The 23,942-nt window shown below is 42.7% G+C and overlaps 1 protein-coding gene across 2 annotated transcripts in view; it reads left to right on the top strand.

Moving 5' to 3' along the window:
• LOC126352223 (carboxylesterase 4A-like) overlaps positions 1 to 23,942 on the top strand; it is a 327,584-nt gene that overhangs the window by 237,838 nt on the left and 65,804 nt on the right. For both annotated transcript variants that reach the window (XM_050002670.1, XM_050002672.1), the window contains exon 10: positions 1,498 to 1,633. In XM_050002670.1, coding sequence (XP_049858627.1) covers positions 1,498 to 1,633 — 136 coding nt within the window. The remainder of the gene's footprint in view (positions 1 to 1,497; positions 1,634 to 23,942) is intronic.

Raw genomic sequence — 23,942 nt, 5'->3', positions numbered from 1 at the left:
AAACATGCCACATAGTCTTGTACTGGTAGTTCCAAATGTCTCTCCGATATCCTGCCACACTTTTTTTTTCAGTTTTCTGGTTGACCCACCACAAATTCCTCTCCAGTGCCAACCTTTCAATCTCAGAGTACCAGTTGCAACCTATGTCCTCAGTTATTTACTGGCTTTACTCCAGTATCTCTCTTCTTCTACATTATTCACCCTCTGCAGCTCCCTCTAGTACCATGGAAGTTATTCCCTGATGTCTTAACTCATGTCTTGTCATCCAGTCCCCTCTTCTTGTCAGTGTTTTCCTCACGAATCTTCCAGACAACCTCCACATTCCTTGACACAATAGTCACACTAATTTTCAACATTCCACATCTCAAATGCTTCAGTTCTCTTCCGTTCCAGTTCTTGCACAATCCATGTTTCACTTGTAATTTTATCCTTGCACACATCACTATTAAAATCATTGTCTTAGTGTATTCATTATTTTCAAATGTTTCGAGAGGTGTAAGATATAAAAAATAATAACTTTTTACTTATCTTCATTATCTCATTGTTGTAGTTGATGACACAAAGTCTTGTTATGTCTAGGAGTACATTCTTGCTGCTGAAAATTTTGATTTAACATTGTGGGTTCTTGTTTCACTAAATAACTGATGAAGATCTGCCTGTTGCTATAAGTATATTTTTATTTTATCCAATCCTCTTATACTGCACTGACTCACAATCTCCATTTTTGTCAAACCACAAATTACATTATTAGAGACAAGATTAACAAAATACGTGTGTTTCCATCTGAGGCATGCCAACCACTACTTACATTCTGTGGTACTAACAATATTCCAAATTGTTTACAAAGCAAAAGAGTTTACATATTTTCTTGACAGGAGAAGAATGTTTACCGAATTGTATCATTACTTCATAAATAAATCCAGAAACAAATTTAATAATTAGCATTTGATTGCATAATTAATAATATGAAATTTACGTATGACAGAAATTTCGTAATTTCAAGTATTTTTAAAAGAAGAGTTATTTTAACTGTTAGTGCATATCAATTGTAACACATTAATTTCTCTTTTATACATTTTAGCTTAAAATATAATACATCTTATTCAAAGTCATATGAATTCTTTTAGTTCAACAGCTGAGATAATTTTAACCTATGCAAGAATCAATACTACACATAGTATCGGTTACCTCTATTTAAAAAACAAAAAAAAAGAGGTAAGGTTAGAGAACAGTGACTCATTATATGCTACCATACAATACTGTTATCAAAATGCACATTCTCAGGGCCTATGTTTGATATTAGTCGACTTCTCTTGGCCAGAAATATTTATGTCATTAGCACATTCCATGTTATCAGTGTCAAAATGATGAACCAAAAAAACTGTTGTGCAATTCATGTTAACAAAAATGTATATTTTATATTGATTCTGTCATGGGAACGCAAATACGAGCAACAGTTATTGTTCTAGTAATTCATGATAATATTTTCATTTCCAGGTCGTCTCTGACAGCCAGTTTGTAGCACCTCATGCACACCAGCTGGAGCTTCTGGTAAACAGCCCTCAACCAGTGTACTCATACTACTATGACCAGCCTGGACCAGATCTGTATGGAAGCTCTCTCAACATTACTGGTAGGTAATAGCTGTTAGACTGTCAAAGCCAGCAAATTTCTGGTGTAGAATGGATGTAGAATAACAAAACTATTTATGGGGATTTTCAGGCGATAAAAAAACAGTATATTTTATTTCTGGTGGTACACTATATTATCAAGAGCTTAGTAGTCTCACAACAACTAATAAATTGCACTTTGAAACTTCTTTTTATTGCTACAGTTTCATAAACTGGACAAAAAGAACAAAAGCTACATGGTCCAAGGTATGGCAATCCTTTGTCACCCTACACCACCCCTTATGTTTCTGGAGTCATATAGTAATGTGCACCTATGTTTCTGGAGTCATTTATTAATGTACACTTTATTTCATTTTTATTGATATTGTTCAAATAATTTAATGTAATTTATTAATGTCAAATACATAGAATAGTACAGGAAGAAACAACACACAATATTTGGAGAAAGCATTGAGCAGCTGATTAGCATATAAATAAAAAGTTAAACATTACACCATAAACTTAGCAATGTAAAACGTATCCACTTGCTCTGCTACAGCTCCAAACACAAATACATTTTTCTGTTTCTGTTTTGATCTCATTTATATACAGCACTAACCTGCAATATATATATATATATATATATATATATATATATATATATATATATATATATATATATATATATATATATATAAAACAGAAAGAAACTTCCACATGGGAAAAATATATTAAAAACAAAGATTCCAAGACTTACCAAGCGGGAAAGCGCCGGCAGACAGGCACATGAACAAAACACACAAACACACACACAGAATTACGAGCTTTCGCAACTGGCAGTTGCTTCGTCAGGAAGGAAGGAAGGAGAGGGAAAAATGAAAGGATGTGGGTTTTAAGGGAGAGGGTAAGGAGTCATTCCAATCCCGGGAGCGGAAAGACTTCCCTTAGGGGAAAAAAAGGACAGGTGTACACTCGCACACACACACACACACACACACACATATCCATCCGCACATACACAGACACAAGCAGACACATTTAAAGGCAAAGAGTAAGGGCAGAGATGTCAGTCGAGGCGGAAGTACAGAGGCAAAGAAGTTGTTGAAAGACAGGTGAGGTATGAGTGGCGGCAACTTGAAATTAGCGGAGGTTGAGGCCTGGCGGATATCGAGAAGAGAGGATATACTGAAGGGCGAGTTCCCATCTCCGGAGTTCGGATAGGTTGGTGTTGGTGGGAAGTATCCAGATAACTCGGACGGTGTAACACTGTGCCAAGATGTGCTGGCCGTGCATCAAGGCATGTTTAGCCACAGGGTGATCCTCATTACCAACAAACACTGTCTGCCTGTGTCCATTCATGCGAATGGACAGTTTGTTGCTGGTAATTCCCACATAGAAAGCATCACAGTGCAGGCAGGTCAGTTGGTAAATCACGTGGGTGCTTTCACATGTGGCTCTCCCTTTGATCGTGTACACCTTCCGGGTTACAGGACTGGAGTAGGTGGTGGTGGGAGGGTGCATAGGACAGGTTTTACACCGGGGGCGGTTGCAAGGGTAGGAGCCAGAGGGTAGGGAAGGTGGTTTGGGGATTTCATAGGGATGAACCAAGAGGTTACGAAGGTTAGGTGGACGGCGGAAAGATACTCTTGGTGGAGTTGGGAGGATTTCATGAAGGATGGATCTCATTTCGGGGCAGGATTTTAGGAAGTCGTATCCCTGCTGGAGAGCCACATTCAAGGTCTGATCCAGTCCCGGGAAGTATTCTGTTACAAGTGGGGCACTTTTGGGGTTCTTCTGTGAGAGGTTCTGGGTTTGAGGAAGTGGCTCTGGTTATCTGCTTCTGTACCAGTTTGGGAGGGTAGTTGCGGGATGCGAAAGCTGTTTTCAGGTTGTTGGTGTAATGGTCGAGGGATTCAGGACTGGAGCAGATTCGTTTGCCATGAAGGCCTAGGCTGTAGGGAAGGGACCGTTTGATATGGAATGGGTGGCAGCTGTCATAATGGAGGTACTGTTGCTTGTTGATGGTTTGATGTGGACGGATGTGTGCAGCTGGCCATTGGACAGATGGAGGTCAACGTCTAGGAAAGTGGCATGGGATTTGGAGTAGGACCAGGTGAATCTGATGGAACCAAAGGAGTTGAGGTTGGAGAGGAAATTCTGGAGTTGTTCTTCACTGTGAGTCCAGATCATGAAGATGTCATCAATAAATCTGTACCAAACTTTGGGTTGGCAGGCTTGGGTAACCAAGAAGGCTTCCTCTAAGCGACCCATAAATAGGTTGGCATACGAGGGGGCCATCCTGGTACCCATGGCTGTTCCCTTTAATTGTTGGTATGTCTGGCCTTCAAAAGTGAAGAAGTTGTGGGTCAGGATGAAGCTGGCTAAGGTGACGAGGAAAGAGGTTTTAGGTAGGGTGGCAGGTGATCGGCGTGAAAGGAAGTGCTCCATTGCAGCGAGGCCCTGGACGTGCGGGATATTTGTGTATAGGGAAGTGGCATCAATGGTTACAAGGATGGTTTCCGGGGGTAACAGACTGGGTACGGATTCCAGGCATTCGAGAAAGTGGTTGGTGTCTTTGATGAAGGATGGGAGACTGCACGTAATGGGTTGAAGGTGTTGATCTACGTAGGCAGAGATACGTTCTGTGGGGGCTTGGTAACCAGCTACAATGGGGCGGCCAGGATGTTTGGGTTTGTGAATTTTAGGAAGTAGGTAGAAGGTAGGAGTGCGAGGTGTCAGTGGGGTGAGGAGTTTGATGGAGTCAGGTGAAAGGTTTTGTAGGGGGCCTAAGGTTCTGAGGATTCCTTGAAGCTCCGCCTGGACATCAGGAATGGGATTACCTCGGCAAACTTTGTATGTAGAGTTGTCTGAAAGCTGACGCAGTCCCTCAGCCACATACTCCCGACGATCAAGTACCACGGTCGTGGAGCCCTTGTCAGCCGGAAGAATGATGATGGATCAGTCAGCTTTCAGATCACGGATAGCCTGGGATTCGGCTGTGGTGATGTTGGGAGTAGGATTAAGGTTTTTCAAGAAAGATTGAGAGGCAAGGCTGGAAGTGAGAAATTCCTGGAAGGTTTGGAGAGGGTGATTTTGAGGAAGAGGAGGTGGGTCCCACTGTGATGGAGGACGGAACTGTTGCAGGCAGGGTTCAATTTGGATAGTGTCTTGGGGAGTTGGATCATTAGGAGTGGGATCAGGATTGTTTTTCTTCGTGGCAAAGTGATATTTCCAGCAGAGACTACGAGTGTAGGACAGTAAAACCTTGACAAGGGCAGTTTGGTTGAACCTGGGAGTGGGGCTGAAGGTGAGGCCTTTGGATAGGACAGAGGTTTCGGATTGGGAGAGGGGTTTGGAGGAAAGGTTAACTACTGAATTGGGGTGTTGTGGTTCCAGATTGTGTTGACTGGAATTTTGAGGTGTTGGGGGGAGTGGAGCTGGAAGTGGGAGATTGAGTAGATGGGAGAGACTGGGTCTGTGTGCAATGAGAGGAGGTTGAGGTTTGTTGGAAAGGTTGTGGAGGGTGAGTGAGTTGCCTTTCCGGAGGTGGGAAACCAGGAGATTGGATAGTTTTTTGAGGTGGAGGGTGGCATGTTGTTCTAATTTGTGGTTGGCCTGTAGGAGGATGCTATGTACAGCCGGTGTGGATGTGGGAGAGGAAAGATTGAGGACTTTGATTTGGGATAGGAGTTGACGGGTGTGTTCATTGGCCGAGTCGATGTATAGGTGAAGGATTAGGCGGGTGAGGGCTATGGATTGTGCTGTTTGGAACTGGTATAAGGACTGATGGAAAGAAGGATTGCAGCCAGAGATGGGAACTTTAAGTGTGAGGCCTTTGGGAGTAATGCCAAATGTCAGACAAGCCTGAGTAAATAAAATATGGGAGCGTAATCTGGCTAGGGTGAAGGCATGTTTGCAGAGGGAATGTAAATAAAATTTAATGGGGTCGTTGTATCTCTCCCTATACAAATCTCTCTTTACTTTCACTTTAACCTCATATTACCCTTTCCACCTACTAATACCATGTCAACCTCACAACATCCCTACAACGACCCCATTAAATTTTATTTACATTCCCTCCGCAAACATACCTTCACCCTAGCCAGATTACGCTCCCATATTTTATTTACTCAGGCTTGTCTGACATTTGGCATTACTCCCAAAGGCCTCACACTTAAAGTTCCCATCTCTGGCTGCAATCCTTCTTTCCATCAGTCCTTATACCAGTTCCAAACAGCACAATCCATAGCCCTCACCCGCCTAATCCTTCACCTATACATCGACTCGGCCAATGAACACACCCGTCAACTCCTATCCCAAATCAAAGTCCTCAATCTTTCCTCTCCCACATCCACACCGGCTGTACATAGCATCCTCCTACAGGCCAACCGCAAATTAGAACAACATGCCACCCTCCACCTCAAAAAACTATCCAATCTCCTGGTTTCCCACCTCCGGAAAGGCAACTCACTCACCCTCCACAACCTTTCCAACAAACCTCAACCTCCTCTCATTGCACACAGACCCAGTCTCTCCCATCTACTCAATCTCCCACTTCCAGCTCCACTCCCCCCAACACCTCAAAATTCCAGTCAACACAATCTGGAACCACAACACCCCAATTCAGTAGTTAACCTTTCCTCCAAACCCCTCTCCTAATCCGAAACCTCTGTCCTATCCAAAGGCCTCACCTTCAGTCCCACTCCCAGGTTCAACCAAACTGCCCTTGTCAAGGATTTACTGTCCTACACTCGTAGTCTCTGCTGGAAATATCACTTTGCCACGAAGAAAAACAATCCTGATCCCACTCCTAATGATCCAACTCCCCAAGACACTATCCAAATTGAACCCTGCCTGCAACAGTTCCGTCCTCCATCACAGTGGGACCCACCTCCTCTTCCTCAAAATCACCCTCTCCAAACCTTCCAGGAATTTCTCACTTCCAGCCTTGCCTCTCAATCTTTCTTGAAAAACCTTAATTCTACTCCCAACATCACCACAGCCGAATCCCAGGCTATCCGTGATCTGAAAGCTGACCGATCCATCATCATTCTTCCGGCTGACAAGGGTTTCACGACCGTGGTACTTGATCGTCAGGAGTATGTGGCTGAGGGACTGCGTCAGCTTTCAGACAACTCTACATACAAAGTTTGCCGAGGTAATCCCATTCCTGATGTCCAGGCGGAGCTTCAAGGAATCCTCAGAACCTTAGGCCCCCTACAAAACCTTTCACCTGACTCCATCAAACTCCTCACCCCACCGACACCTCGCACTCCTACCTTCTACCTACTTCCTAAAATTCACAAACCCAAACATCCTGGCCGCCCCATTGTAGCTGGTTACCAAGCCCCCACAGAACGTATCTCTGCCTACGTAGATCAACACCTTCAACCCATTACATGCAGTCTCCCATCCTTCATCAAAGACACCAACCACTTTCTCGAATGCCTGGAATCCGTACCCAGTCTGTTACCCCCGGAAACCATCCTTGTAACCATTGATGCCACTTCCCTATACACAAATATCCCGCACGTCCAGGGCCTCGCTGCAATGGAGCACTTCCTTTCACGCCGATCACCTGCCACACTACCTAAAACCTCTTTCCTCGTCACCTTAGCCAGCTTCATCCTGACCCACAACTTCTTCACTTTTGAAGGCCAGACATACCAACAATTAAAGGGAACAGCCATGGGTACCAGGATGGCCCCCTCGTATGCCAACCTATTTATGGGTCGCTTAGAGGAAGCCTTCTTGGTTACCCAAGCCTGCCAACCCAAAGTTTGGTACAGATTTATTGATGACATCTTCATGATCTGGACTCACAGTGAAGAACAACTCCAGAATTTCCTCTCCAACCTCAACTCCTTTGGTTCCATCAGATTCACCTGGTCCTACTCCAAATCCCATGCCACTTTCCTAGACGTTGACCTCCATCTGTCCAATGGCCAGCTGCACACATCCGCCCACATCAAACCCACCAACAAGCAACAGTACCTCCATTATGACAGCTGCCACCCATTCCATATCAAACGGTCCCTTCCCTACAGCCTAGGCCTTCGTGGCAAACGAATCTGCTCCAGTCCTGAATCCCTCGACCATTACACCAACAACCTGAAAACAGCTTTCGCATCCCGCAACTACCCTCCCAAACTGGTACAGAAGCAGATAACCAGAGCCACTTCCTCAAACCCAGAACCTCTCACAGAAGAACCCCAAAAGTGCCCCACTTGTAACAGAATACTTCCCGGGACTGGATCAGACCTTGAATGTGGCTCTCCAGCAGGGATACGACTTCCTAAAATCCTGCCCCGAAATGAGATCCATCCTTCATGAAATCCTCCCAACTCCACCAAGAGTATCTTTCCGCCGTCCACCTAACCTTCGTAACCTCTTGGTTCATCCCTATGAAATCCCCAAACCACCTTCCCTACCCTCTGGCTCCTACCCTTGCAACCGCCCCCGGTGTAAAACCTGTCCTATGCACCCTCCCACCACCACCTACTCCAGTCCTGTAACCCGGAAGGTGTACACGATCAAAGGGAGAGCCACATGTGAAAGCACCCACGTGATTTACCAACTGACCTGCCTGCACTGTGATGCTTTCTATGTGGGAATTACCAGCAACAAACTGTCCATTCGCATGAATGGACACAGGCAGACAGTGTTTGTTGGTAATGAGGATCACCCTGTGGCTAAACATGCCTTGATGCACGGCCAGCACATCTTGGCACAGTGTTACACCGTCCGAGTTATCTGGATACTTCCCACCAACACCAACCTATCCGAACTCCGGAGATGGGAACTCGCCCTTCAGTATATCCTCTCTTCTCGATATCCGCCAGGCCTCAACCTCCGCTAATTTCAAGTTGCCGCCACTCATACCTCACCTGTCTTTCAACAACTTCTTTGCCTCTGTACTTCCGCCTCGACTGACATCTCTGCCCTTACTCTTTGCCTTTAAATGTGTCTGCTTGTGTCTGTGTATGTGCGGATGGATATGTGTGTGTGTGTGTGTGTGTGTGTGCGAGTGTACACCTGTCCTTTTTTTCCCCTAAGGGAAGTCTTTCCGCTCCCGGGATTGGAATGACTCCTTACCCTCTCCCTTAAAACCCACATCCTTTCATTTTTCCCTCTCCTTCCTTCCTTCCTGACGAAGCAACTGCCAGTTGCGAAAGCTCATAATTCTGTGTGTGTGTTTGTGTGTTTTGTTCATGTGCCTGCCTGCCGGCGCTTTCCCGCTTGGTAAGTCTTGGAATCTTTGTTTTTAATATATTTTTCCCATGTGGAAGTTTCTTTCTATTTTATTTACATCATATATATATATATATATATATATATATATATATATATATATATATATATATATATATATATATATATATATATATATATTTTCCAAGACTTACCAAGCGGGAAAGCGCCGGCAGACAGGCACATGAACAAAACACACAAACACACACACAGAATTACTAGCTTTGGCAACCGATGGTTGCTTCTTCCGGAAGGAGAGGGAAAGACGAAAGGATGTGGGTTTTAAGGGAGAGGGTAAGGAGTCATTCCAATCCCGGGAGCGGAAAGACTTCCCTTAGGGGAAAAAAAGGACAGGTGTACACTCGCACACACACACATATCCATCCGCACATACATTTGGTGTATGTGCGGATGGATATGTGTGTGTGTGTGTGTGTGCGAGTGTACGCTGTAGGGAAAGATGGTTAATATACAATATGTATAAGAATCAGTGGAGGAAACATCAGTGGGAGACCAAGAACAAGGTTCTCAGATTAAAAAGGGTATGGCCGGCCGGAGTGACCGGGCGGTTCTAGGCGCTACAGCCTGGAACCGCGTGACCGCTACGGCCACAGGTTCGAATCTTACCTTGGGCATGGACGTGTATGATGTCCGTAGGTTAGTTAGGTTTAAGTCGTTCTAAGTTCTAGGGGACTGGTGACCTCGGAAGTTAAGTCCCATAGTGCTCAGAGCCATTTTAAATTTTTTTTTTTTTAAGGGTGTAAGACAGGAACTTTGTCTTTTGCCCCTACTGTTCAGCCTATACATCAAACAAACAATTATGGTAGGGTAAATCAAAGAAAGACAACAACATTGAGAATTAGCAGGAATGAGAATACCAAGAAACTTAATATTAGAGCTGGGGATCATGAGGTAGATGAAATTAAGAAATTCTGCTACCTAGACAGAAAAATAACCTATGACGGAGGGAAAAAAGAGGACATAAAAACAGACTAGTACTGGCAAAAAGATCATTCTTAGCCAAGAGATGGCTACTAGTAGCAAACATAGGTCTTAATTTGAGGAAGAAATTTGTGAGTACATTTGAAGCACAGTATCATGTGGTAATAAAACAGTGACTGGGGGAAAATTGGAACAGAAGAGAATTGAACCATTTGAGTTGTGGTGCTATATCAGAATGTTGAAAGTTAAATGGATTGATAACATAAAAAAAGAGGAGGTTCTCCACAGAATCAACAAGGAAAGGAATATACGGAAAACACAGACACGAAGAAGGCACCCAATGATAAGACATTTGTTAAGCCATTAGATAATAACTTCCATGGTACTAGAGGGAATAGTAGAGGGTAAAAACTATAGAGGAAGACAGAGTTTGGAATACATCCAGCATATACAGGGTGCATCAAAAAAATGTATACACACTTTGAAGCATCATAGAAAATTTATTTCCCATTCTACAATGTTTAATTTCTGGAAATGGAAAGCTTCAAGTCCAATTGGAAAAATAAATGTACTTTGCAAATGTGATTAATGTTCAAACTGGTGGCCTTCAGCATCAATACATTTCTGAGTATGAGTCGCCACTGATTCCATAGATGGTACCAAAGTGTCCAATGAGATTTCTGCACACACCGCCTGAATCTTATTCCAAAGTGTGTCCCAGTTACATGGTTTACGTTTGTACACCTCGTCTTTTCTGTGCCCCATAAGAAGAAATCCAGTGGCGTGAGTTCTGGAGAGTGTGCAGGAAACTCGATTGGTCCCCTGCATCGTATCCACTGGCTTGGCACACTGTGATCCAGGTATGCTCGTATGTCCCTATGATAGTGCAGTGGGGCGTCATCTTGTCTTCCAACATCATTACCGTATAATGCACGAATGGCAGGGAGTATGGAGTCAGCAAGCATTGTTAGGTATGTTTCTCCAGTAACAGTACCTTCAAAGCAGAAAGGCCCAATGAGTCCCTTGCAGACAAACCACACCACACTTTACACCAGGCAAATTCGCACCCTTTTCAGCTGTAATGTAAGGATTTTCTTCAGCCCAGTACACACACTTGTGCCTATTGACAGTTCCATTGAGTTTGAATTGGGCTTCATCCGACCAAATTATGCTACCTATAAATCCCAGTTTACATCTCACCATCTCCTGAACCCATTCACAAAATTCTAACGTTCGATCTGGATCGTCGTCACTTAGCTGTTGCACCAGCCATGGAATGTACACATGAAACTCTTCTTTCTTCAGAATGCATAGCACACTACTAGCACTTACATTACTCTCACCTACTGCTTGCCTTGAAGATTTTTGAGGTGAACGCTGAAACAGTTCCAAGACCACAGTTGTGGAATCATCACTTGTAGCTGTACGAGGTCGCCCTGATCGACCTTTATGCACATCACACACTGTTCCATGAATTTCGAATTTGTCTCGTAGATGTGTAATTGTTGATCTTGAAGGTGGTTCTGTACCATACTCACTTCTCTACTGTCTTTGAACTGCAGCTACATACTCAATCTTCCAGTACCACTTAATTATCTGTTTCCGAGCTTCAAAGCTCAAACGCATGTCTGCCATGTTGCAGTTACTTCCTTGCCACTGCTGCCATCTGTTGAAGAAACATAAAATTACTTTCTCACAGATATTTAACCTTGTAGAATGGGAAATAAATTGTCTATGACAAGTGTGTATACATTTTTGACGCACCCTGCAGTTGAGTATGTAGGTTGTCTGATAGGAAAAGGACGCCACAGCAAAGGAATTTGTGGCAGGCTACTTCAAGCCAGCCAAAACAGAGAGAGAGAGAGAGAGAGAGAGAGAGAGAGAGAGAGAGAGAGAGAGAGAGAGAGAGACAGACAGACAGAGAGAGAGACAGAGAGAGATAGAGAGAGAGAGAGAGAGAGAGAGAGAGAGAGAGAGAGAGAGAGAGAGAGAAAGAGAAGGAGAAGAAGAAGAAGAAGAAGAAGAAGAAAAGTGAAAGAAAGAAAGAAGATAATATCATTAACAGTTAAATGGATTAGTTCACCAGGGATAGGGAATAAGGAATTAAGGATTAAGTCACACAAACCATGAGAAGAAATCCTATCACAGAAAAATAAGTAGTCACACATTACTTATCTTTGTCATTAAAGGTCTTGAAGGTATCAGAATTGTGTAGCTATCAATTCTGAGCTGTAAGAATAGGCATTTTCCAGAAGTAAAAGGCTGAAGCCACTTAAACCAACCTTCATAGTTCACTCAAGTTTTTGATTCCATGTAAGTCAAGGTGATGAACATTTCACCATACACATCAATATCAGATAACAGTATGATATAAGCAATATTTAAAAAATCATGTCCACAGTCTAATGCATCCCAAGAGCTTTTATCTCCCTGAGTTGTTAGAGCCAAACATGATGCACTTAGTGCAGATATAGTACAATAATTACATTTTAATCTCATGACACAGGTCACTAATGAATGTCCACACTCATATTAAATATGAAACAGATGTTGGTGTTTGTCATATAATATTCCTGCTTGCCTGTAATGATCATTAACTATAAAAATATAATTTAGCACTCCTGCTTTTAAAGGTTTAAGGAACTTGAACTAGGCAACTGTTTTGAAACCTTAAAGCCAAGATCATGTTTTAACATGTACTTTTCTCTGAAAGGGATTTTTGAAGTTTTATAAGTCATTTTTGTGTTTTAAGAATATAAATAGGGATCTACTGTAAACATTTGTGAAAATTAAGTATGTTTTGTAATTTTCATTTCAGATACAATTTGAATATTAATACTTGGTGTAGGTTTGGCATACTTTAAAGTGTATTGTGAACACTCCATCCTATAAACTTTCTAATGAGCACCAAATTCTCAAACATAATGATTTTTATTAATACGTAGTTTTTGAATCTAAGGAGTATGTACCAGTTTGTTTCTGTAATGGTGGATATGGATTTTCAGTTTCTTACACAAGGTGAGGTCATTATCATTCTTACACAAGGTGAGGTCATTATCAAAGCAAATAGAGTATTATCTACATTTATTGCTTCTCAGTCCATCTTGTTACATATTTGCATGTTGAAACATAGTTGTAACTATATTTCATAAGAAACATTTTTTTTTTTTCTTTATTAATTCAAATGGTTCAAATGGCTCTGAGCACTATGGGACTTAACTTCTAAGGTCATCAGTCCCCTAGAACTTAGAACTACTTAAACCTACCTAACCTAAAGACATTAGACACATCCATGCCTGAGGCAGGATTCGAACCTGCGACTGTAGCGGTCGCTCAATTCCAGACTGTAGCGCCTAGAACCACTCGGCCACCACGGCCAGCCTTTATTAATTGTGACAGTATAAACTGAAAATCACAAAACTGTCCAAGTACCAAAATCAAAGACACTAGTCCAGTGTTTATTATTCAAATTATGGGTTTCACATGCTGGCAGTTGAGCATGAAAACTTTCAGTGCAGAACCCTATCCACAGCAAAACTGTTTTACTACCCAACACATGACCTGATTCAATATTTTAGTATCTGATACATGGTCTAACCATTATACAGTCTGAGTCCAAGTAGTCCGAGCATGAGTGAAGCGGTAGCAGATACAGGTGAAGTCCAAATAGCAGACCAGTAGCCCAAAGAATCATACAGTTTATTATAAAAGTCTGTCTCAGATCAGTGTTCCACTGCCTTAGGTAATACTTGAATGGATTATGACAGGCTTTAGCTGGCCTTTCATCAGCTCAGGTGCCCAGCATACCTAGTATGCTGCTACAAGCCTTACACCAGGAGCCATGAAGCTTACCTTCAGACACTGTAGCCATTACATAGGTCAGTGATGTATTTTCCATACTGATGTCTGGTGGTCTTACTGAATCCCTCCTCCCTTGAGTAAGCCCACAGGACCAAGAATGTCCTACCTGATTCAAGAAAACTGTTTAAAACCCTTTCAGAAGTGAGCACACATAATTCTTTAAGCATCTGTGTTTTAAAGGGAACATTAGTCTCTATACAATGCCATTGAATGCAGAGTGAAACTGGTGTATGGTTACATGTCTGATGACATGTGCAGTTGCAGAAGTGCTTAAAGGTGCCTGCTGTAAATAAACTGATAGCTATGTAAATACTCTTGGAAAAATATCTATGTTTTCAGAACACTGAAATTTTGACAGATTGTCTCAATGTGTTCCCCACTTCCATTTCTACTGTATTTTTCTTTGGCTGCTGCATACTTGGACTAAGCATTACATCATCGATATCATCATCTGCGCTGTCAGATTCTGCTGCTGTTGCATTTCCAGTATCAATATTGTCACTAAATTACTCTTCAGAAGTAGAATTAGAACTAGAACTATAATATTCTGAAGATTCACTTTCATTTGCACTTAGAATATCTCTAATTTCATTGTCCATTAAGCCAGTGCCGCAAAAATGTTTCCTTACAAGATGACATTTTGATTCTGACTGCTGCACAGTCAAAATAGAAGGGGAACTCCCTCAACTTTATTTCAATCTTATGATTGAAGTAATCAATGGAGTCAAATGATGTAAGAACATCACGAAAGATTGATTTTCCTCTTTCCGTTGACATACACTCCTGGAAATTGAAATAAGAACACCGTGGATTCATTGTCCCAGGAAGGGGAAACTTTGATGACACATTCCTGGTGTCAGATACATCACATGATCACACTAACAGAACCACAGGCACATAGAAACAGGCAACAGAACATCCACAATGTCAGCACTAGTACAGTGTATATCCACCTTTCACAGCAATGCAGGCTGCTATTCTCCCATGGAGACGATCTTAGAGATGCTGGATGTAGTCCTGTGGAACGGCTTGCCATGCCATTTCCACCTGGCGCCTCAGTTGGACCAGCGTTTGTGCTGGACGTGCAGACCGCGTGCGACGACGCTTCATCCAGTCCCAAACATGCTCAATGGGGGACAGATCCGGAGATCTTACTGGCCAGGGTAGTTGACTTACACCTTCTAGAGCACGTTGGGTGGCACGGGATACGTGCGGACGTGCATTGTCCTGTTGGAACAGCAAGTTCCCTTGCTGGTCTAGGAATGGTAGAATGATGTGTTCGATGACGGTTTGGATGTACCGTGCACTATTCAGTGTCCCCTCGACGATCACCAGAGGTGTACGGCCAGTGTAGGAGATCACTCCCCACACCATGATGCCGGGTGTTGGCCCTGTGTGCCTCGGTCGTATGCAGTCCTGATTGTGGCGCTCACCTGCACGGCGCCAAACACGCATACGACCATCATTGGCACCAAGGCAGAAGCGACTCTCATCGCTGAAGATGACACGTCTCCATTCGTCCCTCCATTCACGCCTGTCGCGACACCACTGGAGGCGGGCTGCACGATGTTGGGGCGTGAGCGGAAGACGGCCTAACGGTGTGCGGGACCGTAGCCCAGCTTCATGGAGACGGTTGCAAATGGTCCTCGCCGATACCCCAGGAGCAACAGCGTCCCTAATTTGCTGGGAAGTGGCGGTGCGGTCCCCTACGGCACTGCGTAGGATCCTACAGTCTTGGCGTGCATCCGTGCGTCGCTGCGGTCCGGTCCCAGGTCGACGGGCACGTGCACCTTCCGCCGACCACTGGCGACAACATCGATGTACTGTGGAGACCTCACGCCCCACGTGTTGAGCAATTCGGTGGTACGTCCACCCGGCCTCGCGCATGCCCACTATACACCCTCGCTCAAAGTCCGTCAACTGCACATACGGTTCACGTCCACACTGTCGCGGCATGCTACCAGTGTTAAAGACTGCGATGGAGCTCCGTATGCCACGGCATACTGGCTGACACTGACGGCGGCGGTGCATAAATGCTGCACAGCTAGCGCCATTCGACGGCCAACACAGTGGTTCCTGGTGTGTCCGCTGTGCCATGCGTGTGATCATTGCTTGTACAGCCCTCTCGCAGTGTCCGGAGCAAGTATGGTGGGTCTGACACACCGGTGTCAATGAGTCCTTTTTTTCCATTTCCAGGAGTGTATAACACTTCATACCATCTATTAACTAAAGTGAAGAACTGTTACAAATTTTTTAATGCTACACTACAAGGCTCTTATTTGTGAAAGCAGAGAACAACTTTTATGAGCAGCACAGCCCAATGTACATGGCTCCACTCTGGATGCTATACAAGGATCAGGAAGGGTCAGGAAGTAAATAATGTTTTGTAGGTTGGTTGGTTGATTCAGAGGAGGTGACCAAACAGTGAGGTCATCAGTCTCATCAGATCAGGGAAAGATGGGGAAGGATGTCAGCAATGCCCTTTTCACAGGAACCATCCCAGCATTTAGCTGAAGTAATTTAGAGAAATTACAGAAAACCTAAATCAGGATGGCCACATGCAGGTTTGAACCATCATCCTCCCAAATGTATGTCCAGTGTGCTTATCACTGTGCCATCTCACTTGGTGAATGTTTTGTTTTGACACATGACGATTTTCCTACACGACCACCACTACCCAGCCATTGATCTTGGTACTAGTCCATTTTAATTGGGTTGCAGCTACAATCCAATAAGATTTCTTATTGCTTAGCTATGTGACTGCAAAATGTGTCTGTATGACTTCAAAATGTGTGACACAATTGACAGTCCTGCCAAGGGTGAGGTACACAGTGTTATCCACTTTTTAAATGCACAAAAAGTCTGATCCTACAAAATGTATAGACAGATAACTGAGATTTGTGGTTATGTGATGAACAAAGCATCAGTTTGAAAGTGGTGTATCATGTTTACTGGTAACTGGAAGAATGTTCATGATGAAGATCATTCAGGCTGGTTCTCAGTGGCGATTAATGGACTCAAAGCAGGATTTAAACACAAATCCAAATTTATGGGCATTTCACAATTAGTGGATTGCTCATTCTTTCCATAAATTTCAAGAACTGAATCGCACAAGACTGTCAATGCAGACCTGAGCTATAACGAAGTATGTGCCATGTGGATTCCTCAAATTTTGTTGAACAAACACAAAGCCAAATGAATGGCAGCTGTGTTGACATTTCTCAGTCACTATGAAAAGACTTGGATACCATGTTTCACACCAGAAACAAAGTGGCAATCAATAGAATAGCATCTTTCACAATCCACAGTTAAACAGAAAAAAGCAAAACAAATTTTGAGCACCAGAAAGATTATGGCTACAGTATTTTGGGATCATATGTGTGTCCTTCTCATCAAATACATACCTAGAGGTCAGAGCATAAATGCAGTGGCCACTGCCAGACACTTTAACTACTTAACCACATTGTTAAGAAGGAGCAGTGCAGAATGCTAAAAAGGGTACTCATTGTTCCATAATAACACGGGAGAACTGCCGTAAGTCAGTAACGTCCTGCCACGATATTTCGGCACAAAGTCTTTTGGCCATCTTCAGGTGAGCACCGCTGTAGTAGTACTGGCGAGTACGTGCTGAACTCTGCTATTTAAAGCCCTATGAAAGTGGCATTGCGCATGCGCGACACAGTGTACGCATACACAACGACTCCGTGCGCTGCGCCTAGCGCCCTCCGCGGTGAAAGCTTGGCGTTTCGATATCAGATCGATCTTCATCTTTATGCAGATAACTGCGTCGGGTACGGAGTTTCTCTATTAGCGGATTCCAAGCGGCGTTTAACTGAAAACCACTATCTCGATTAATAAGAGTGTCTCTGTCAGACAATCTTATTTCCACTGATTCATTAATAATCGAACTCCAAAAGTTTAATGTATGAGCCACAATTTTTGTATCATTGTAATTCATGGAGTGGCCTGTGGAGATACAATGTTCGGCGATTGCAGACTTGGTGGGTTGAAGAAGGCGAGTATGCCGCTGGTGTTCCACAATGCGTTCCTGCACAGTTCGTATTGTTTGCCCTATGTACGATTTGCCGCAATCACAAGGAATCTTATAAACACCTGATTTACGCAGACCCAGGTCATCCTTAACGGATCCCATCAGTGATGATATTTTGAGAGGAGGGCGAAAGATGACTCTTACTTGATACTTCTTCAATATTCTGCCTATCTGCGAAGAAATATTACCAATAAATGGTAGATAAGCGTCGACCTGAAGACCTCTTCTTCTTCCTTGTTCCTTCGTTTATAGGTCTGCATTGCTCTATTCACTTGCTTAGATGAAAAGCCATTCATCAGGAATACTTTTTTCAGGTGTTCCAATTCAGTGTGAAGACTGTCGGCATCAGAGATGGTATGGGCACGATGAATTAAAGTTTTAAGAACACCCACTGTTTGTGCTGGATGGTGGCAACTACTGGCTTGTAGATACAGATCTGTGTGCGTAGGTTTTCTGTACATGGAATGACCAAGTGTACCATCATTCTTACGCCGCACCAAGACATCTAAAAATGGCAAACAACCATCTTTTTCAATCTCCATAGTAAACTTTATATTTTCATGTATGGAGTTCATGTGATGTAAAAATTCTTGGAGACGGTCCAGACCGTGAGGCCACACTATAAAAGTAACGCCAAAACACTGTCGGTTTGAAAGTGGCAGAATCGAGTGCTCTCTCCTCAAAATCTTCCATGAAAAGATTGGCCACCAGGGGAGACAATGGGCTCCCCATGGCGACACCGTCAGATTGTTCATAAAATTCATTGTTAAACATAAAATATGTAGAGGAGAGAGTATGCTCAAACAATGTTGTAATATCTGCATCGAACATATTGCCGATAAGGTGTAATGAGTCTACAAGAGGCACCTTAGTAAAAAGAGAAACCACATCAAGGCTAACCAACAGATCATTACTTTGCAGCTGTAATGACTGAAGTCGACTAATATAATCACTAGAGTTCTTTACGTGATGTGGACATTTGCCTATCACTGGTTTAAGCAAAGATGCCAAGAATTTTGCTAGATCATAAGTGGCTGCTCCAATGTTACTCACAATTGGACGTAACGGCACATTTTCCTCATGAATCTTAGGCAGTCCATATAGCCTTGGTGGAACGGAACTATTTGGTTTTAGTCTCTTGATGACCTCCTTCGATAGCGAACTACTTGATAAAAGCTCTGCAGTTTTCGCATGTGGCCTCATGGTCTGGACCGTCTCCAAGAATTTTTACATCACATGAACTCCATACATGAAAATATAAAGTTTACTATGGAGATTGAAAAAGATGGTTGTTTGCCATTTTTAGATGTCTTGGTGCAGCGTAAGAATGATGGTACACTTGGTCATTCCGTGTACAGAAAACCTACGCACACAGATCTGTATCTACAAGCCAGTAGTTGCCACCATCCAGCACAAACAGTGGGTGTTCTTAAAACTTTAATTCATCGTGCCCATACCATCTCTGATGCCGACAGTCTTCACACTGAATTGGAACACCTGAAAAAAGTATTCCTGATGAATGGCTTTTCATCTAAGCAAGTGAATAGAGCAATGCAGACCTATAAACGAAGGAACAAGGAAGAAGAAGAGGTCTTCAGGTCGACGGCTTATCTACCATTTATTGGTAATATTTCTTCGCAGATAGGCAGAATATTGAAGAAGTATCAAGTAAGAGTCATCTTTCGCCCTCCTCTCAAAATATCATCACTGATGGGATCCGTTAAGGATGACCTGGGTCTGCGTAAATCAGGTGTTTATAAGATTCCTTGTGATTGCGGCAAATCGTACATAGGGCAAACAATACGAACTGTGCAGGAACGCATTGTGGAACACCAGCGGCATACTCGCCTTCTTCAACCCACCAAGTCTGCAATCGCCGAACATTGTATCTCCACAGGCCACTCCATGAATTACAATGATACAAAAATTGTGGCTCATACATTAAACTTTTGGAGTTCGATTATTAATGAATCAGTGGAAATAAGATTGTCTGACAGAGACACTCTTATTAATCGAGATAGTGGTTTTCAGTTAAACGCCGCTTGGAATCTGCTAATAGAGAAACTCTGTACCCGACGCAGTTATCTGCATAAAGATGAAGATCGATCTGATATCGAAACGCCAAGCTTTCACCGCGGAGGGCGCTAGGCGCAGCGCACGGAGTCGTTGTGTATGCGTACACTGTGTCGCGCATGCGCAATGCCACTTTCATAGGGCTTTAAATAGCAGAGTTCAGCACGTACTCGCCAGTACTACTACAGCGGTGCTCACCTGAAGATGGCCAAAAGACTTTGTGCCGAAATATCGTGGCAGGACGTTACTGACTTACGGCAGTTCTCCCGTGTTATTATGGAACAATCAGTACGCCGGGAAAGTTTTAAACATCACAGGGTACTCATTGTCCTTCATGACAATGCATGTCGTTCATAATAATGCACCAGGGGTAATATAGGGCTTGCTTCAGTGGTTTCAGTGGAAAATGTTTCAACATCCACCACACAAGTGATTATCATTAATTCCCCAAATTGAGAAATTTGTAACAGCAACTGAGTATGCAGAAGGCATACAAAAGGTAGTAAAATGGTATAACAAGTGCCTAAATCTGATTGGTGACTATGCAGAAAAGTAACTTGGAAATCAAATTGTATTAACATACCGTTTCATTTAATTATATCAAATAAAAATTTTTGTAGAGAAAAAGTTCTTTACTTTCCGAATGATCATTTACAAATACCAATGCAAAACTGCCATTGTCACTCACTTCAGGTTATTTGAATATATCTTCATGCCATTCAGATTAAAAAAACATGGCTCAAACATGGAAGACACTCATTGACTCAGCCCTATGCAAATACATACAAGTAGCTAAGCAGATTCCTAGGAATGATTAATTTCTACTGGTGCCACATCCTGCAGGCAGCCAAAATACAGGCACTCCTCACCAATGCCCTTTCTGGGAACTACACCAAAGACAAGTGAACTGTTCCATGGTAAGAATAAATATCATAAGCTTTCAAGATAATCAAGCAGGTGCTACAGAGGGCTGCGATTCTGGCCCGTCCTTCACCGATGGCCTGCTTGTCAGTCGCTGTCAATGCTAGTGATGCTACCATCTGTTCTGTCCTACAGCAAATGTTAATGGCATACATCAACCCTTATGATTAAAGGGCTCTCAAAAATTGTATCCACATACAATTGTGAACTACTTGTGCACTACAAGACTGTAGGGTACCCCAAGGAGTACACTGATGGCCACCCCTCACACTTTTCACCAACTGCTCCCCTTAGTACACACCATTCATAATCCTAGTCCAGATGTATCACCCCACTGCTTCCAGCACCTTGACCTCATAACAGAATTCTCAACAGACATCCAATACATGAAAGGGGGGAAACATGGTTGTGGACTACATGTTCCATATTTATCCCATCAATAATTAATCAACCACGAGAACCTAGTGAACCCACAATGACATGTTGTTGTTGTTGTTGTTGTTGTTGTTGTTGTCTTCAGTCCTGAGACTGGTTTGATGCAGCTCTCCATGCTACTCTATCCTGTGCAAGCTTCTTCATCTCCCAGTACCTACTGCAACCTACATCCTTCTGAATCTGCCTAGTGTATTCATCTCCTGGTCTCCCTCGACGAATTTTACCTTCCACGCTGCCCTCCAATGCTAAATTTGTGATCCCTTGATGCCTCAAAACATGTCCTACCAACCGATCCCTTCTTCTAGTCAAGTTTTGCCACAAACTTCTCTTCTCCCCAATCCCATTCAATACCTCCTCATTAGTTACGTGATCTATCCACCTTATCTTCAGCATTCTTCTGTAGCACCACATTTCGAAAGCTTCTAATCTCTTCTTGTCCAAACTAGTTATCGTCCATGTTTCACTTCCATACATGGCTACATTCCATACAAATACTTTCAGAAAAAACTTTCTCACACTTAAATCTATATTTGATGTTAACAAATTTCTATTCTTCAGAAACGCTTTCCTTGTCATTGCCAGTCTACATTTTATATCCTCTCTACTTCGGCCATCATCAGTTATTTTACTTCCTAAATAGCAAATTTTTTACTACTTTAAGTGTCTCTGTCTCTGACAGAATTACAATTTCACCGGCGAACCTCAAAGTTTTTACTTCTTCTCCATGAATTTTAATACCTACTCCAAATTTTTCTTTTGTTTCCTTTACTGCTCGCTCAATATACAAATTGAATAACATCGGGGAGAGGCTACAACCCTGTCTCACTCCCCTCCCAACCACTGCTTCCCTTTCATGCCCCTCGACTCTCACGACTGCCATCTGGTTTCTGTACAAATTGTAAACAGCCTTTCACTCCCTGTATTTTGCCCCTGCCACCTTTAGAATTTTAAAGAGAGTATTCCAGTCAACATTGTCAAAAGCTTTCTCTAAGTCTACAAATGCTAGAAATGTATGTTTGCCTTTTCTTAATCTTTCTTCTAAGATAAGTCGTAAGGTCAGTATTGCCTCGCGTGTTCCAGTGTTTCTACGGAATCCAAACTGATCTTCCCCGAGGTCCGCATCTACCAGTTTTTCCATTCGTCTGTAAAGAATTTGCGTTAGTATTTTGCAGCTGTGACTCATTAAACTGATAGTTCGGTAATTTTCACATCTGTCAACACCTGCTTTCTTTGGGATTGGAATTATTATATTCTTCTTGAAGTCTGAGGGTATTTTGCCTGTCTCATACATCTTGCTCACCAGCTGGTAGAGTTTTGTCATGACTGGCTCTCCCAAGGCCGTCAGTAGTTCTAATGGAATGTTGTCTACTCCGGGGGCCTTGTTTCGACTCAGGTCTTTCAGTGCTCTGTGAAACTCTTCACGCAGTATCATATCTCCCATTTCGTCTTCATCTACATCCTCTTCCATTTCCATAATATTGTCCTCAAGTATGTCGCCCTTGTATAAACCTTCTATATACTCCTTCCACCTTTCTGCCTTCCCTTCTTTGCTTAGAACTGGGTTGCCATCTGAGCTCTTGATATTCATACACGTGGTTCTCTTCTCTCCAAAGGTCTCTTTAATTTTCCTGTAGGCAGTATCTATCTTACCCCTAGTGAGATAAGCTTCTACATCCTTACATTTGTCCTCTAGCCATCCCTGCTTAGCCATTTTGCACTTCCTGTCGATCTCATTTTTGAGACGTTTGTATTCCTTTTTTCCTGCTTCATTTACTGCATTTTTTATATTTTCTCCTTTCATCAATTAAATTCAATATTTCTTCTGTTACCCATGGATTTCTAGCAGCCCTCGTCTTTTTACCTACTTTATCCTCTGCTGCCTTCACTACTTCATTCCTCAGAGCTACCCATTCTTCTTCTACTGTGTTTCTTTCCCCCATTCCTATCAATTGTTCCCTTATACTCTACTTGAAACTCTGTACAACCTCTGGTACTTTCAGCTTATCCAGATCCCATGTCCTTAAATTCCCACCTTTTTGCAGTTTCTTCAGTTTTAACCTACAGGTCATAACCAATAGATTGTGGTCAGAGTCCACATCTGCCCCTGGAAATGTCGTACAATTTAAAACCTGATTCCTAAATCTCTGTCTTACCATTATATAATCTATCTGATACCTTTTATTATCTCCAGGATTCTTCCATGTATACAACCTTCTTTATGATTCTTGAACCAAGTGTTAGCTATGATTAAGCTATGCTCTGGGCAAAATTCTACCAGATGGCTTCCTCTTTCATTTCTTAGCCCCAATCCATAATCACCTACTATGTTTCCTTCTCTCCCTTTTCCTACTGACGAATTCCAGTCACCCATGACTATTAAATTTTCGTCTCCCTTCACTATCTGATTAATTTCTTTTATCTCATCATACATTTCATCAATTTCTTCATCATCTGCAGAGCTAGTTAGCATATAAACTTGTGCTACTGTAGTAGGCTTGGGCTTTGTGTCTATCTTGGCCACAATAATGCGTTCACTATGCTGTTTGTAGTAGCTTACCCGCAGTCCTATTTTTTTTATTCATTATTAAACCTACTCCTGCATTACCCCTATTTGATTTTATATTTATAACCCTGTATTCACCTGACCAAAAGTCTTGTTGGTCCTGCCACCGAAATTCACTAATTCCCACTATATCTAACTTTAACCTATCCATTTCCCTTTTTAAATTTTCTAACCTACCTGCCCGATTAAGGGATCTGACATTCCACGCTCCGATCCGTAGAATGCCAGTTTTCTT

The sequence above is a fragment of the Schistocerca gregaria genome, chromosome 1 (genome assembly GCF_023897955.1).
Source record: "Schistocerca gregaria isolate iqSchGreg1 chromosome 1, iqSchGreg1.2, whole genome shotgun sequence".
Classification (NCBI taxonomy): Eukaryota; Metazoa; Arthropoda; class Insecta; order Orthoptera; family Acrididae; genus Schistocerca; species Schistocerca gregaria.
The sequence above is the reverse complement of the archived record's forward strand: the minus strand, read 5'-3'. Positions and strand labels throughout refer to the sequence as shown.